Source organism: Astatotilapia calliptera, chromosome 5 (genome assembly GCF_964374335.1).
Source record: "Astatotilapia calliptera chromosome 5, fAstCal68.1, whole genome shotgun sequence".
NCBI lineage: Eukaryota > Metazoa > Chordata > Actinopteri > Cichliformes > Cichlidae > Astatotilapia > Astatotilapia calliptera.
The window spans coordinates 30,526,636-30,543,473 of NC_137426.1; the positions used below are offsets into that span (position 1 = coordinate 30,526,636).

At 42.0% G+C, this 16,838-nt stretch overlaps 3 protein-coding genes across 4 annotated transcripts; 2 read left to right on the forward strand and 1 right to left on the reverse strand.

Moving 5' to 3' along the window:
* The first annotated feature begins 2,962 nt into the window (after positions 1-2,962).
* On the forward strand, positions 2,963-11,850 carry LOC113022893 (DEP domain-containing mTOR-interacting protein). 2 transcript variants are annotated; one of them, XM_026168807.2, is made up of 10 exons: positions 2,963-3,177; positions 9,414-9,507; positions 9,617-9,795; positions 9,933-10,056; positions 10,212-10,390; positions 10,542-10,751; positions 10,870-11,004; positions 11,129-11,199; positions 11,404-11,508; positions 11,627-11,850. In XM_026168807.2, exons 1-10 carry the CDS (start codon positions 3,027-3,029, stop codon positions 11,750-11,752), a joined length of 1,374 nt encoding a protein of 457 aa, XP_026024592.2. In that variant the 5' UTR covers positions 2,963-3,026; the 3' UTR covers positions 11,753-11,850. The 2 variants fall into 2 exon arrangements, with proteins under 2 accessions (XP_026024592.2, XP_080157559.1); XM_080301433.1 differs by having other exon boundaries at positions 2,975-3,177; positions 11,397-11,508.
* mafbb (v-maf avian musculoaponeurotic fibrosarcoma oncogene homolog Bb) lies at positions 5,454-7,400 on the reverse strand. The gene has a single exon (XM_026168804.2). It carries the CDS (start codon positions 7,049-7,051, stop codon positions 6,089-6,091), a length of 963 nt encoding a protein of 320 aa, XP_026024589.1. The 5' UTR covers positions 7,052-7,400; the 3' UTR covers positions 5,454-6,088.
* Positions 11,851-12,034: 184 nt separating the features above from the next.
* On the forward strand, positions 12,035-16,512 carry adnpa (activity-dependent neuroprotector homeobox a). The gene is made up of 4 exons (XM_026168802.2): positions 12,035-12,404; positions 12,841-12,954; positions 13,594-13,686; positions 13,811-16,512. The coding sequence occupies exons 2-4, from the start codon at positions 12,847-12,849 to the stop codon at positions 16,142-16,144; spliced, it is 2,535 nt and encodes an 844-aa protein (XP_026024587.1). The 5' UTR covers positions 12,035-12,404; positions 12,841-12,846; the 3' UTR covers positions 16,145-16,512.
* The last annotated feature ends 326 nt before the right edge of the window (positions 16,513-16,838 follow it).

Below are 16,838 nucleotides of genomic sequence, written 5' to 3' on the forward strand. Positions count from 1 at the left end.
AGGTAACGTGGCCCTGCTGTTTTCACACTGTGCTTTGGTGCAAAAACACCAACAAAAACTGTTACTGGAGGTTTAACGCCATAAAGTTATATTTTTTGCATGCATTGTCTGCATTCATTACTTTTCATCATGCAATTTTTACTTCTGCTTGCAGCCATCGCGGTGAAAGACAACCAGATTTGTTAGACTGACGTGACTGCTGGCAGCCTCGAACGCTTTATTGCGAGTGCAATATATCTTAAATTCAGTGGGAATTGTTATCACACGCCCAGTCGACTTTGTTGTTTTCTTGTAACCTTTCTTTCTTTCTTTTCTTTTTGAGAAGTTGGGTTTTCTCTCTCTGCTATTACAGAAGCCAGAACAAAGTACTTCCTGTATCTTGGCCACAAACAGAGCAAACAAGTACATGGGTTCACTGTAGGATAAAGGCCTGCAGCCCCTTAAATAGATCCCTTATAAGCTCTGGGTTGCCCAATAACAAGCTTTTCTCCTTGACACTCCAACCACAGCACACAGTTGGTTGTTCCTCAGTTATTTTAGCTGAGGCGTCACATCGAACATGATGACAAAGATGGCCAAAGAATCAAAGAGTGGGTGTGTGAACAGTTCTCTGCCAAGTCCTCCAGCTGCATATAATGCAGACAGCGGTGCTAAAATCAGCCAGAGGGGAAAACAATATGACTTTAAGCTCAGCCAAAGGCCTTCTGTGAAACACGAAGGAAGAGTTTTGACACAAGGGAGATGATAACGTGACACATTAGTGGGAGAGTGACACACCCAATTCCAGGGAGGCCTCTTAGACTTCACCAAATGTATGACACTACAGCCATACTCTCATGTCAGCAACACCCACAGAAACTTATGAAGAAGGGTGTCGAATTATACATGTGCAGTGACAGCTGTAATTTCTGAAAGCTCTAAAGATTCAGCTAAACTTCACAGTTATTAGTTATTTTTCTAAAGGATATATTTTGAACTGTTTATTTTTCTTCATCTCATTCCTCTAAGCACAATGTAAAATATGAGGTCAAGACCATGAAACTCCTGCTCTCTTTAACACCCCCACTAAAAAAAAAAAGCAGTTTCTTGTCTTTCATTTCCTAACAACAGCCAGAAATGTTTATTTTCTCATCTGCTGGGCTCTTCCCAAAAACCAGAGTGACCCCTTTACTTTTCCCGGATGCAAGTATGTTATAGACCAGAGACCCAATAACGTCCCCAGGGGCTGGACCCGCTTTCCAGGTTGTGCTAAACATACTGGTGTCTGAGCAACAGTTGACCCTTAATCAGCAAAGCTTTGTCAACAGCAACTGTGAGCTACAATTATCTTCCCTAGATAGGTAGGTAGTGTACTGGGGTCCAGGCGCAGTGGAAAGGGAAGAGGCTGTCGTGGGGGGGGGCTGACTTAACCTCGGTGACTCGTGTTTCTACTGTGCACTAATGGATGCCTGTCATCATTATGGACAGAAACAGGAGGGCGCCTGCCAGCTGTATGACCCCCATAAAACAGAACAGGAAATCCTTGCAGGGATTGAAAGGGAAAGACTCTTCTCTTCTCTTCTCTTCTCTTCTCTTCTCTTCTCTTCTCTTCTCTTCTCTTCTCTTCTCTTCTCTTCTCTTCTCTTCTCTTCTCTTCTCTTCTCTTCTCTTCTCTTCTCTTCTCTTCTCTTCGACCTTCATGAAACCATGCGTATCCATGAAAGGAAGGAAAGTTAACATGTGGAATTCTAACCATGCAAGTAAAATGATTAGTAATTTTAACATCAACTGCAGAGTTAATTTACCCCCCCTGTTGTGCACTACAGTGAACCCTCAAGCTCAGGCTGTTTTATAATGGTTCTGTCATGCTGGGAGGAACCTGTATAATTATTACATACAGTGCATCACCTTTGCTCTGTAACCAAAGTCCACCGTCTGTAATGTGACAGGACTTTGTCTGACTTCTCTCAGTGGTGTCCACTGGAACGTGACAAGCACTTTATCAGAGGGCCTTCCTATCAGATCCCCAAGAGTTCATGCACAAACACGTTGGACACAACGTCCCCAGGAAGCCAGATTCCTTATTACGCCAATAAGACCGCTTTATTATGTTCCTGGGGCTACATATTAATCCACTCTGTTGAATCCTTCAGAGGCCATCATGTGATAACTTTAGTCATTACCAGTAGTACAATCATAATTACACTGGAATCATTCAGGATGTGGCAACAGGGGGGGGGGGTGAAACTGCTGTTGTAATCAGCAGCCACGACAATATACTTCTGACCAAAAAAAAAAAAAAAAAGATCGTCACAATCACATGATTTTATTTTTAAAAAGTGTGTGTGAGAGAGCAAGAAGGCGCACGCACACGCAAAGTCCTGGATTTGCATACGCATGTCTCTATGTGTGCTATGTCCATGGAGATGCCTGTGTGCGTGTGTGATCGCTGCATGATTCACAGTGTCACAACTGTGCGCAGTAACGACTGGACATCCTGAGCGGAAACCACAGCCATCGAAGTTGCGTTTTCCTGAGACACACAGGCTAACACTCTCACAGAGAGTCACTTGACTGGACCCTCATATAGGAAGTGAAAGAGGAAGCCCGTCGTCCATCCTGTCCTCCATCCCAGCCTTTGCTCTGCACTTCACGTGAAGTCGCTCTTAGCGACGATCGCTCAGTATGAGGCTTTGCTATTGCAAAACAACCGTGAAAAAACTGGCTCAGGCTGGAACTGGTTTGTTATTTGGGGGTGAGGGGTCAGAGGTCAAGCGTCTGGCCAGCTGACATTTAGCTACGGAAGATTAGCGAAAATCATTACTGTAAAGGTAGAATTCACTGATTGATCAACAGTGTTTAAACATTTGCTCAGTTGATCAAATGATTGTGACTTGATTTGAGCAAAACATCCATTTGGTATCTAATCTCTGAGCGGCTTTGTTGCATTAAGTCAGAAGCCACCCCGACAAGATACTGAGTGTTGAAAGAGTCACGCTGCACCAGAATCAGTTGAGCTGGATCAAAGTAACACTGTCAAGAGGAGAATGGGTATAATATCACAGATGGAAGTGATAAGTGATGTTCAACTGTGGGGTCTTTTTGGCTGGGTCTTCCCTCATGGCTCGAGGCCTCTGGCTGTGTTAGTGTATGAAGCCTGGCAGCCTGCATTCCTGTGCCTCTCCCATGCACACAATGGTGAGTAGCTGCAGCATTCCACTGTCTGTGTCCGCTGTCTGAGACACAGCCAAGTCTTGGCAAACCCTAGCACTCAGGCAAGAGGTTGGCACCACATTCAACTGCTTATGATGAATCCGTCCGAGTGTTTCCACTGCACACCATTCCTTCAGGTTCTCTGTGTGTGTGTAAAAGTGTGTTCTGGTTAAATTAAGACAGAGCGTCTCATTAAACTCTATGAAATAACGTGTGTGTGTAAAAACTAAGCCCTCTGCAGTAGAGATTTTTTTTTAAATTATAGGCATGATTATGCTTCCTCTTTAGCATGCTTTATCATTCATCTTGCAGCCATTCCTTCTCGCTGTTTTTAAAAAATGCAAGCATGTCTGTTCTAAGCCGTTTTCACTGCTCTTCATCATTCTCTTGCTATTTGCTTTCTCTCTTGTTCTGATGCCACAGCCGTGCAGACACCTTTCCCTCCTGCTGACTCAGTAGCCAGCCTCAGGCGCTGTGGGCTCAGGGTGTTGGTGGCAGGGAGGGGTGAGTGGAGGGGAGAGGAGGGGGTGGCGGCGGCGGTGGTGGTGGTGGAGCGCGAGGCTCCCACATCAGGCCCCAACAGCCTATCACATGCGAGGGAAAAGAGCTGGCTAATCGTTTCTACAATGGCACCCTGCGCACTGTCACACAGTACCACAAACCGCTTTCCTCACCAACACTTCTACTGTATTATTCCACTGTTGCTTGGAAATCCACGTGTGATGTACGCAAGTGCGCAAACACACAACCGATAACAAAGCACTCTCCTCTAAAAACCACATTTTTGTGAGAGGCATAAGTGTGCGCAGTGTGAAGAACATGCAAGTGTACATTATCACAAGAGCATTGCACCAAAAAAAAAAAAAAAATCTCCACTACCGCAACTATGCAGTTACACACTGAAAAATCTAAATTTTATATAATTTTTTAAATAATTTTTATGTGATTTTAATCACTCACTTGATCAGTGATTTGAAACAAATCAACTCATTCAATTATTTTATTTTCTCTGTTTTTCGAGAGCAGCTATCTGAATAGGTGAAGTGTTCATGCATACATGTTTGTTTATTGTTCACAAATATAGGCTCATTTTTACAAATGACAGCCACAGATTAACCCTTTTTATTAGGATTCAACACCGCAGCCGTCTAGATATCCTGAGCTCTTGTGATTAGGCCTGTTTTCAGATAGAAAGTGCTTTTGCACCTGTGCTGTGACTTCAGGCCTGCTTTGCTTTAACAGAGGGGTGAGGTCAAAACTGTTGGTGGGGGTCACACATGAAAAGACAATCTGGTTTCCAGACTAAAGTGAGCCACCTGCCAGTCCAAACTCTCACTGAAAGGGAGGACGGTAACAAAGTCTTGTCTGACACTGAAACACTCTCCAAGATATTCTGTGCAGAGGTAATCACAGAGGTTATAAACTCAATTTACAATGTAACCACTTATCACAGATTATTACCCTGGCCTTGGAACTACACGCTCATTCAAATATTGTTGTAATCTTAAACTGAGAATGATCAGTTTAAGATTAGGAAATTCCTCATTAGGAAATTCTCCTAATGATTTAAATTTAAAACAAAACAAAACACCAAGTTGTTGAAGCTGGCCAAGAGAGCGCGGAGCAGTGTGCCGTGGTTGTTGTTTCTCTTTTCCTCTGTTAATGAATGCAGAGGTGTTTGTCCGAGGAAGAGAGGAGAAGGGAAGCCTGATTTCCACTCCATTTTATCTGTGCCCCACAGCCCCAGCTAGTTAGCGCCCTGTGCTTTCACATGCTGGGGTCCCACAGGAAGCAGTACTCCATGATGGGCAAAGGTCAGGGAACGAGAGAAAGCCACTCCTCATTTCATCCGCCGAAACTAACTAATACACTTTGTTCTTATTTGTTTTTTGGAAGAATAAGAAAATAGGAATATTATGATGAGGAAAGTGAACTTTGCTCTAATTTAGATTTTTGTTTATGTGCTTATAGTCTTTCAGTTGCAAATGAACCAAATTACTTTCATATTTATACACACTATGCACTAGCTGAAATACTGTGATACCCTTATTTTATGTAGCATGTACAAATAGTAGACTTTGGTTTTTTTTTCTAGTATTTATCTTCTTCTTTTTTTTCTTTTTTGCTTTTATGTTGTGTATATGATTATTAATGTGTTTGGATGTCTCCAAAAACTACAGCAAGCCACGATGACAAATGTGCAAGTGGAAGTAAATGTTTCACGCGGGTAAAACATTTACTCGTGAGAAGATGAGACACGATTTTAAAATGTCACAATAGGTTTATTGATCCATAGTAGATGAATTTAAAAAAAAACCAACAAACAAACATTGTAGATGAAAAAAATGAAAATCTGCATAATTATTTGCATAACTGTGTATTACATTGAAAAGAAAAGCAAATAAGGAACACATCTGTCCAGCAGAATCAGCTTCATAAAAACAATAGACGTGTGCTTTCTAACATTAGATGTTTTCTATATAAAGAAAGGATGAACACGAAATATAATCCTGGCTACAAAAAGCAAAGCAAAGCAAAATCACCAAAATGAAGATCAAACAATAAGTGAAGCAAAACAATATGGTTGCATAATTATTCAAAGCAAATATCCTCTGATTTCAAGTACGTCCTCTGAGACAAAATACAGATATGTCTGTATAAAATAAAGACATCTCATACATGTCCTGCATGCATGCTTATTCGCAAATTTCCATTCATTATTTGTTGCCTAGTTGCATCTATTACAATAAGTTGAGTCGTGTCCTTTATGCCCGAGATTTTTTTTTTAAACTTGATAAATCCGTGGAGTTATTTGGTAAGGAGCAAGGCGACCAGGTGGCCAACATGCCACCCCTCATACATGGAAAAGATTCAGTTCTGCAGAAAATCTACAAACTCACATTAAATACTCTGGTGAGGATGGGTTGTCGCTGGTAGACCCTGTTTCGTGGTAACAGTTTGCACCGGACAGTTTTTCACATTTAAGTTTATATGCGTCCCTCTCGCGGATCAGCCTGTTGAGTTCATGTTTCAGCTGCTCGACCTGCGACAGCAGGTTCGTCTTCTCGTGCTCCAGAATGTGTTTCTGTTGCACGCGCTTGTAGCGGCAGGACTGCGCGTAACCCCTGTTTTTCAGGGTCCGGCGTTTCTGCTTCAGACGCATCACCTCGTCCTTGCTTAGGCCTCTGAGAAGCCGATTGAGCTCTCTGACTGACATGGACACCAGCTGATCGTCTGAGAAGTGCATCTCGGCGTTGGATCGCCTGTCGTGGCGGTTGTGTTGCTGGAGATGGTGGTGCGCACCGAGGACCTGCTGGGCCTCCGGCGACTCAGGGGATGCGCACCCCATGTCATCTTTGAGATATGGGTCTTGGCAGTGGCTGTTGGGCATACCTTGCATGTCCGAGTGACCCGGAAGACCCGGGTAGTGCTGGACAGGCTCGTTTAGGTGGCCGTAGCCATCGTAATCAGCCGGGAAAGGTGGCGGATTGTGGCCGTGGGGCGCAGATGGGTGTCCCTGCTGCGCTGTGGCTCCGATGAGGGCCTCCATCGCGTCTTCGGGTGTCAGGCCAAAAGCCTGAGGGTACATTTGCTGAGGATAACCCCCGTTGTTGGGTATCCAGAACTGGCTGTTTTCGACGTTGTTTCTGTGGTCGTTAGGATTGAGATTTGGCGATGAAGGCACAGAGTTGCAAGGTGTGCTGCCAGGAGTGGAGGAGACGGAGTCTGGTCTATGGAAAGAGCGATCCAGCCCCTGCATCGTCTCCTTCTTCACGCCGAACTTCATCAAGTCATAGTCGCTGACGAAATCCATGGGTGGTTTCTGCAGTCCCAAGTGTGAATGCGCCTCAGTCGTCATGGTAAATGGAAAGCCGGTCTCTTTAAAGAGCTCCAAATGTCCACTGATATTTCATGCAGCCAGTGAAATCGCAGTCACTTGTAAAAAAAACAAAAACAAAAACAGCCCAAAAATAAAACCCGAATAATAATTTTTTTAAAAAATGAAGTATTTCCAAACTTTCGATCACAAAGGGGGAAAACACCACTCGTGAAAAATAAATCACAGCAAAAAACAGGAGAGCGCCTTTTTCAACTTTACGTTGAATTGCGACGTCGCACCGCGCAGCTTGTTTGGCTTTAGGAACTTAAAAGTCCGGTGATGCCAACAGACTGGACGCAACTCTGCCTTTTCAGGAGAAGCGCACTTTCTTCATAAAGCTGCATTGTGTGATGTCACGGCTTTCAGACTACACCTCCACCCTGCTCTCCAATGAAAAAGGGAAGATTTGCATAAAAGCTTCTACGAGCGAGTCCACACGATCTGTTCGTGATTGTCACTTGACCAAAGCCTATAAAGGTCTGCTCAGAGGCGCAAACTCCATTCTGTAGTGTCTTTTGTGTTTAATTTCTTTATTTTTATTGTTTTATCCGCCCTCTATTTCGCATATTGCCAATTCACCCCACAGGAAAAATTATGCACCAAAGTGAATTGGAGCCATGAGAACAAAAAAACAAAAACCCATAAAAACAAAACATAATCGTCTGAACGATAAGGATATGATTTCAAGGATTTTGAATAAATATACGGCAATGAATTTGTCTATTAAAAACTAATATTGGTTGTGAACTATAATAGAACCATACATTTATTTTCCATCAGTCACAATTTGCTGCAAATTGGTTTGTGGTAATTTAGGAATTTATGGTTATTTATACGTCATTATTCATTAAGAAAACAACAGGATGCTGTTAGAAAATTCATTTGACCCTACTGTGATTGCTGTGCTCCTTGGTATACCCAGGTGAATACTGATATCTTGTGGCCAACTGCCTACACTGCAGTGGCTTTCATAGGGATATGGTATATTCACTGCTTTGTTGCTTTTCCTGTTATTAGATTTAAATTGTGAAGCTCACATTTTAATGTACAAATATATATTTGTTCAGTCTTCACCGCTTATTTTTTAAGGCCAAATACATTTTAGATGCATAAAACAATGGTACTGCTACTTTAAAATATATACATATATATTTTCCATTTTAATTAACCAAACTACATCTTTAGGGAATATGACTGTATTACAGATGCAAAGCCTCATCACAAAGAAGTTCCTGAGGGATCCCACCAGAAGTCAGCAGCTCAGCAGCAGCTCTGACATAACAGATACCAGGCTAACCAGAGTTAAAGCACAAATGCACAGGATATCGAAGGGTTAAGTAATGTTCCTGCCCTGAGCTGACCCTCTCAGGCAGCGCTTACTCCAATGATAGTGAATGCTTTACTGACAAGGTAAAAAGACTCAAGCCAAAACCAATAGAAATTGCTGCCTGAGAACGGCCAGGCATTGTTTCAGCGAGTTCGACTTGCTGGGAAGAGAGGAAGAGAGGAGACAGTGTGACTGAGCAAAAATTTCTCAGGGACACATAACAGGATTCACGCCAGAAGACCGGGGTGATGCTTTGTGGTATAGCTTGTGCTAATGATAGGATGCTCACAGCCTAAGTACACGTCACAAGCTGGCACTTCGGTTCTTTTGCCATAACAAGCATGTATCAAAACAGTCAAGTCAAAGAAAAAGCAGAATTTCTAGGCACTGCAACATCAAGTTTACACTTCAACACAATATCATAGCCCTAGAAACTCCACTTTATCTGTATCTGAGAACACATATTTTGATGCATACATTGATATTGACCTGAATCTTTAAAAACAGCTGTTTTATTTGAGATGAAGGCTAGGCTATATACCAACATACGAAGCGTGTTTTTCTAGTTTCCTGTTTTGTGAGATAACTGTAAGGTGACCTCTAAAAGAACGATGTTGCTCAAGAAACTGTAACTTATAGATGTATTTTTCAGTTTTATGTTACCAGTATTTCAGGAATGACACACTAAAACAAAAACAACAACACAATTTGATTTCAGTTATAGAAAACACAACCTAGGTGGACACATCAAGCATCACTCAAGCAAACAGCCCCGTGTTTCTCTGAAAATAATTTAAATTCAAGTACTTCAGAATTGGAGCAGGATGTTTTACCCAAACACCCAAATGAAAAACTAATATCTGTAGCACTGAATGAAACAAAACAGAAAAAAAACAAACGTCTTTGTCATTTCTGTATACACAACATTGCTCCCACATGACAATGGGGTTCTGTGTGTTTCGGTAAACATGACGGCCATTTCTAAAAGTCAGATTCACTCATTCTTGTGTCCAGTTATAAGAAGCATGGAGCGAACGAGCAGCATTAGGTTAAAGGCCATGGCCAGGCAACACAAGGCTGAAGTCATGATCGCAGGAGAACAGCTCAGGTAAGACGAAACAGATTCGCTGACGATGTCGGCAAATTCTACTCTGCAGGTCAGGTAGATGACTGATGTCAGTTTTAAGGCTCACGGCTGATTTAAACGCCACTTTAAGGCTCAGACTTCACGATGGAAAACTGATTAAGGATCGACGCTACCACTTTCGCACCTACCCTAACTGCTTTGTGGCACACGAGCTTATAGACTGGCTTGTGAGCCACAAGGAAGCTGCAGATCGAGCAACAGCTGCCAGCCTCATGCAGCACCTCATGGACCATGACATTTTACACCACGGTAAGAAGGAAGCACCAGCAAGCGCTTCAGCTAAAGAAGCTCTCCCTTCTTTAGCTGAAATTAATTCCTCTTCTTTACCTGAAGCTAAGTCCTCATGTTGCTTTCACGACTTATATTTAAAACTGCCTTTCTCTCAGTCTGTGACAAGAGGGCAGAATTCAAGGATGCCAAACTGCTGTACCGTTTCCGCAAGGATGATGGCACATTTCCCTTTAACACAGAGGTGAAAATCTTCATGCGAGGACAACAACTATATGAGCAGTAAGAGCTGGTCTGTTTGTGCTTCAAGTTTTCTGGTCTGAGACAGATCAGCTTAATCTTAGAATTGAAAGACCTCAATAAAGGTGTATCTCATCCAGGTTTTTCCTCCACTGCATGCTATTTTAAATCTGATTCTGTTTTGTTTTCTCTTATAGACTTATAGCAGACAAGAACTCCATTCTGCAGCTGAGAGAGGAGCATGGTGTTACTTATAAGCGCTCCTTTCCTGGCTGCCAGTTGATTGACTATCTCATTCAGAATGGAGAGGCAGATAGCCGGCGACAGGGACTGGAGTTGTGCCGTGCATTGCAGGAGCATGGCATCATTCAGCACGGTGAGGGGAGTTTTCATTTGCCCTTTGATGTACAGCTGTCAGTGGTGGGCTTGCCATCTGGGACTCTTGCAATCAAAAGTAAAAATACACACTGCATAGATACCATTTATACTAAGACTGCTGCTTTTTGCTCTCTCCCCAACTCCCGCAGTGGGACAAAAGCATGATTTCTTTGACAGTGGGCTACTCTACCAGTTCTGCATCAATTTCCGCCGGCGTCGGCGCCTGTCTGAGCTGTTAACTGAAAATGAGCAGGTTAATGATGAAGCTGTGATGGCATCAACACAAGAGGACAACAATTCTGAGAGTCCCTTTCTTCTACGCAGAAACTCATCCAAGGAATGCAACCGTGCATTCAGTGGTAATAAATTAATTAATTACTGAGTAAACATGAAATAAAAGGAAACTCTTGCAATTTTCACAACATGCACCTTGTTTTTTTTTTTATGAATTCTGACATCGCCACTAATATCTAATAGTGAGCTCAAACAAAGACTCCAAACAGATTACCGGTGTTCGTCGAAGTAGCTTGAGTTCCCTTCAGTTTCACTCTGCTGGATTTCCACCTCTTCAGCTGTTGTCACACTCAGCAGTACGATGCAATCCTAAATCAGGCGAGTGTTTTGTTATTTATATTCAACTGTTAAATGTTTCATAGTATCATCAAAGTTTAAATATTACTGTAATGAGGCTTGTTTGTGAAAGCACATAGACATAATCTTTTAATTGGTTTCACAGTCCTTAAAAGAAAAGTTACTTGTGAAGAATTATTGGAACCTGCTGCACCCTTTATCAAGAAAGTGTTGACCGTGAGTTATGAAAATTATACGTATAAATTATTACTTAGATTTCTGATTGGATTTAATAGCACCAATTTAGCATACCTGAGCAACATTCCCCTAAAGGCTAAAAGTCAAAAAGTCAAAACAAGCTTAACACATTAATAAAGTTGTGTTTTTCTTCTTCTTCTTAGATTAAAGTCTAAGGTGTATTTTATCTGATTGAGATTGCAGGTGATAGGAGACGCCCTGGGCTGGGGCTTTGTTGTCAGAGGCATGGCTCCTTGTTATATGCAGGCTGTTGACCCTGGAAGCCCTGCAGCAGCTGCTGGAGTTAAGGTTAAATAGCTGAAACAAACTGAAAAAGATACTTATCTTGGATCCATAACTTTAAAAAAATATATATATATATATATATATATATATATATTTTATGTATTTATTTATTTATTTTTAGGTGCGGCAGTTTGTGTGCCAGGTAAATGGACAGTGTGTTCTTTACCTGGACTACAGGACAGTAACCAGACTGGTGATGACAGGACCTCGCACTGTTGTACTGGAAGTTATGGAACCACTGGAATGACAGTAGCTATATTATCAAAGTCTGGCTCTCTCTTTGAATAGAAATACTGCATCTGCAAAAAAATATAAAATAATAATAATAAAAAAAATCAGCAATTACGTTTGATATGTGCTCATTTTGGGGGGAACTTAAAAAATGCACTTGTTAAACTGTTTATCTGACTTGCATCATGGAAAGTGTTCTAAACTGCCTAGATTGTTTTCATGAATTTGAGGGGGGAAATCGGCACAATCAGGTCAGTCAATCCAGCCCAGCGACTACGACTTCCGTCTTTTTGTAGTCGCCATTTTGGTTTGAGAGTTGATCAACGCGTTAGCCAGCAAGCTGGCCTGACCTCCGGTGCAAGAAAATCTGAGAACTGGAGGAGTATAGGTGGCCCTGGAGGTTCCCATTTTCGAAGTGTACTATTTTCATGAGCTGTGCACAATTCTACCGCTGTGTTTTGTCACTCGTCCCCCAGCTAGCAGCTCTGCGGTGTAGATGAACGAGCTAACTAGATAGCTTGGCTAGCTAACTGTGGAGCTGCTGAGCACCGGCGTTGAGGGGAGCATCACCGCCAATCTGCATGTCCCGCCAGCCCCTCTGTTTTTTATTTTAGCCATTAATGTCGTGAGATAACCCCTGTAAAGTTACTCTTCTGGCTTATTGCAAGGTGAGTAAAACTTTAAATATAGTCAATGAAAGTGGAAAGAAAGCAGCTATGCAACGCTAGTGTTTGTGCTCAGTAGGCATTGCTAAATCTGGCTAACACTGTAACGCTAGCCCACAAAGCTAACACGTATTGTAAAACTGTAATTCCCGAAAGCTCTGTGCATGGTGAACAATAGAAGCCGTGGACCTGTTCTGTTGTTAGGCTTTCTGATCAAACCCACCACTCAATCAGAAACAAGGTTGTAGTGAAGCGTCACCATAGAAACAGTGCCGGACCCCTGAAGCTCTGAAACACACAATGCCATCATAATAAACACGCTGTACTAGAGGGAGACACGTGCTGAAAGGGCGTGTTGTCTCTTAGTGAGTCCGGATAATGTGATACAGGTTATAAATGTACCTGAGGTTATAATGAAGAATTCATATCTGTCTGCCAGGAGATAATGTATCAGCTCCCGGTGAACAATCTTACAAGAATCAGGAGAGCCAGGAAACAAGTGAAAAAAGCACTCGGTGACATTGGACTTGAGTTCTGCAAGGAGGCAGCAGAGGTGAGCAAGTGTGTTTTGAGCTGCATGTGATGGATAAGAACTTTGAATAACATAAAGGTAGCATTGATGGACCAAAGACCACTCACTTGCCCAAAGATGGTTTTCAGTAAGGTGTAAGTGTGTTTGTTTTAAACCAACGTGACGATTTTAAGGCAGTTTTGATTGGCACCTAATCATCGGTGGACGTAATAAGGATAACAAATTTGTTCTCTCTCTCTCTATACATATATGTGTGTGTGTGTGTGTGTGTGTCTTTAGAAACAGCCTCATCAAGCTTTAAAATGACAGACTCCAAAGGTGTGGATACATTTCCACAGCTTTGCCTAGTGTAGTTTGCAGAGAATGAATTTGCAGTCTAATCCCTAACCTCTTTGTGTTTGCCTTTCACAAATACACTCACTAGTGCTCTGGCTTGACAAAGGGAAATTCAGTACCAGTCCCCATAAGAATAAAGGGGGGGGGGGGGAAAATCAGAAACATATTACCCTTTATCAAACCCAAACAAAAAAGGGGGATTAGAGGGGACGCATACAAATTTAAAACCAAGACTTGCATATACAAATACTATACAGACATGGTAACAATGTTAAAAACTTATTTCCATTGGAGTTGGTCTTTAATATTTTAAATTTTTTGCAGGAGTTCAAAGAGTTTTGCCCTAATGAGCAGTTTGTGAAGGGCACGCTTTGCCTTGATATCTGCGCCTGGGATCCATCATACTCTAAAACACAGGTAAGATTTTATCCTATCTGAAAGACTTGCTCACATTATCATGCACTAATGTGCATATTTTTCTTAATGCAAAGTTTTTGTTGTTGTTTTTTTTTTTGATCATTTTTTTTACATTTTTTTTTAGGAATACAGATCAAAGCCATTTTGCTGCACAGAGTGTCCATTTTCTTCCAAATTCTACTCAGGCTACAAGAATCACTTCCGTAATGTGCACAGGAAACTCTTGGACAGTAAAATCCTGCTCAACTGTCCATACTGCACGTTTACTGCAAGCAAGAGAACTTTGGAGACGCATGTTAAAATATTCCACATACCCAATTCAACTCGGCACAATTATGGAAGCTCACAGGGAGCTGCGCTGGGGAAAGCTTATCTTGATAGATACAAACAGGGAAACGGTGTGGAGAAAGCAATGTATTTCTGCAAAAAATGCACATTTCGGGACACGCTATACAATGTGGTGAGAAGGCACATCTACAGGGAACATTTTCAGCATATTGTCTCACCATATCTTGGTATGGTTTCTGAGTCATCTGTGAAAAATGGTGCTAGTTCTGTTGTTGGCAACAACATCCTCTGTAAAAGATGCCAGTTTACCACTCGTACCTATGAGGCTCTGGTCCAGCATGTTATTGAGTACCATGAGCGCATTGGTGCCCAAGTAACAACCATGATTGGACATGCTAACATTATCGTCTCCAAGCCTCAGTCTTTACCAGTCATGTCACAGAAGGCTCCTCTAGTTGTCAGTAGACCTCAAACACTTAGACCTGAACCAAATGCACAGCAAGTAATTGGCTATTTAAAGCCAGTAGGCCCGGTTATTAAAAGTCAGTCTCCCATTATAGGCAGTCAGGTGCGTGCCACTGTTCCAGTACAGAGGAACAGTACAGCAGTTGAAAATGCTGGTACTGGTGTAAACACAGCCCAAACACAGAAGTGGAAGATATGTACAGTTTGCAATGAGCTTTTTCCTGAAAACTTATACAGTGCTCATTTTGAGAATGCACACAAGGCGAAAAAAGTGTGGGCGCTTGCCAAGTACATCATGAAAATCCACAACTTTACCAGCAAATGTTTGCTTTGTAACCGCTACCTGCCCAGTGATACACTGCTAAATCACATGCTAATCCATGGCTTAACCTGTCCACAGTGTCACTCTGCTTTCCACAATGTTGAGAAAATTATGGAGCATACAGCTCAGGCACACCCTGAGGAGTTTATTGGACCCCCTGGTGCATCGCCTCTAACCTTTGACCTCACCATTAAACAAGAGAAGTCCAGTAATGTACAGCTTGCTGTTCTTACTTTTAACATGAAGGAACCCATCAATGGTCAAGATCAGTCGACGCCTGTTCAGAATAGTCTTCCACATCTTGTCAAACTACCTGATCCTAGAGGGACCGATAAGAAAAGTGAACATCTTGCAGGAAGTATCCCTTCACTAATGCAAACAAGTGAGATTGGGAAGACTGTGTGTCCGCTGTGTTTCACCATTCTCAAAGGGCCTATCTCCGATGCTTTGGCCATGCATCTGAGAGAACGGCATCAAGTCCTTCAAACAATACATCCAGTTGAGAAAAAGATGACGTACAAGTGCATTCATTGCTTAGGGGTGTACACCAGCAACATGGTGGCTTCCACAATTACGTTGCATCTTGTGCAGTGCAGGGCTGTTGGTAGGAACCAAGCAACCCAAAACTTTAAACCTGGCTTGACACTTAACTCCTCTGGGGCTGGCTATCTTAAGAGGCAGCCATCAACACAGGCTATGTCTAACTCCAAGAGGATAAAGCTGGCCAAGGATGCTAAGACGACTTCCACCATCTTTGGAAAGAAGGCTGAATCTGATGGGCTTGCTCTGGATCCTAGAAGCTATGAACACAAGACTTATGAGGCCAGGAAAAATTTCCTGACTGCCTACTTCAACCGGCGACCGTACCTTTCTTCTTCTGAAGAGGACAAGCTGTCGGCGAGTCTGTGGCTGTGGAAATCCGACATCGCTACACACTTTGCAACCAAGCAAAGCACGTGCGTGAGAAACTGCAAGACCAAGAAGGTGTCGGTGCTGCTCGGCTTTGACATGCAAGCTCTAAAGAAAGTTAAGCATAACTTGAATTTTGAGGAAAGCAAAATTGTTGGTACCTCTGCTAAGAAGGCCGTAGGCATCAGTTGTCGTACTCCAAAGACGGACCAAAACAAACACAGTGAGACACTAAATTGTACCTTAAAACTTAGTACGTGCACAGAGACTATTTCCATAGACTCTGACAGTGAAACAAACACAGATGACAGACCCACTGAGAATGGAGATATCGATGTAAATGCGCACGAGAGTTTCCAATCCAAGGAACCATTAAACATGACTGAAGAAACAAAACCTGCAGATAATGCTTCTAGAGAGACGGAGATTTCTTTGCAAGATGGGAATGCAAGCCTTGCAGTGTGCCTTGGTTGAGTAGTAAAGGGGTGTATTAAAACAAAGATGACTCAACAGTTACAAATAGTAGACCAGAATGTGTGGGTCACTAAATCAGCAGCTGATTTTTTTTTTCTGAACAGTGTTGAAACGAAATAAACAGCATTATGTAGGTAGTGTTGTGTATATATTTTTAGCCATTGCTCCTTGTTAGTTTCTTCATGCACATCTGTATCACTCACTGGTTTGCTGTCACACCATATAAGAAATATGTAAACTGAACTATTTGCATATTTTTCCCCCAACTGTGACAAAGAACTGCACCATACTGTTTAACATTTAGAAAATGTAGGATATGTTAATTCCTTATGGACACATTTTAATAAAGGTGTTTGATTAATAAGAAAGTTTATTGCCGCTCTTTCTGTGCTATTAAGCTTTTGGACCAGGTGAAATTAGCTGCTTAAAGGTATTTCTGCAGAAAATGTTTTTTTTTTTAACTTAATAACAGTTTCTAAGAGTGAGAGCACAGGTATGTATATAAATGTAAATTTAAGGCATTTTGGGCAACCAGAAGTCGCACTTTCTCTTCCATGATAGCGTTAGGGCATACTGTTTTTTTCTAACATGACACATTTGTTTATAAGTTGCCCAGTGCTCCAAAATGAGAAGACTTTACAATAAGAGGCCCCTATTCATTAAACACGAACATTTAACTCACCAGGTAAAGTGC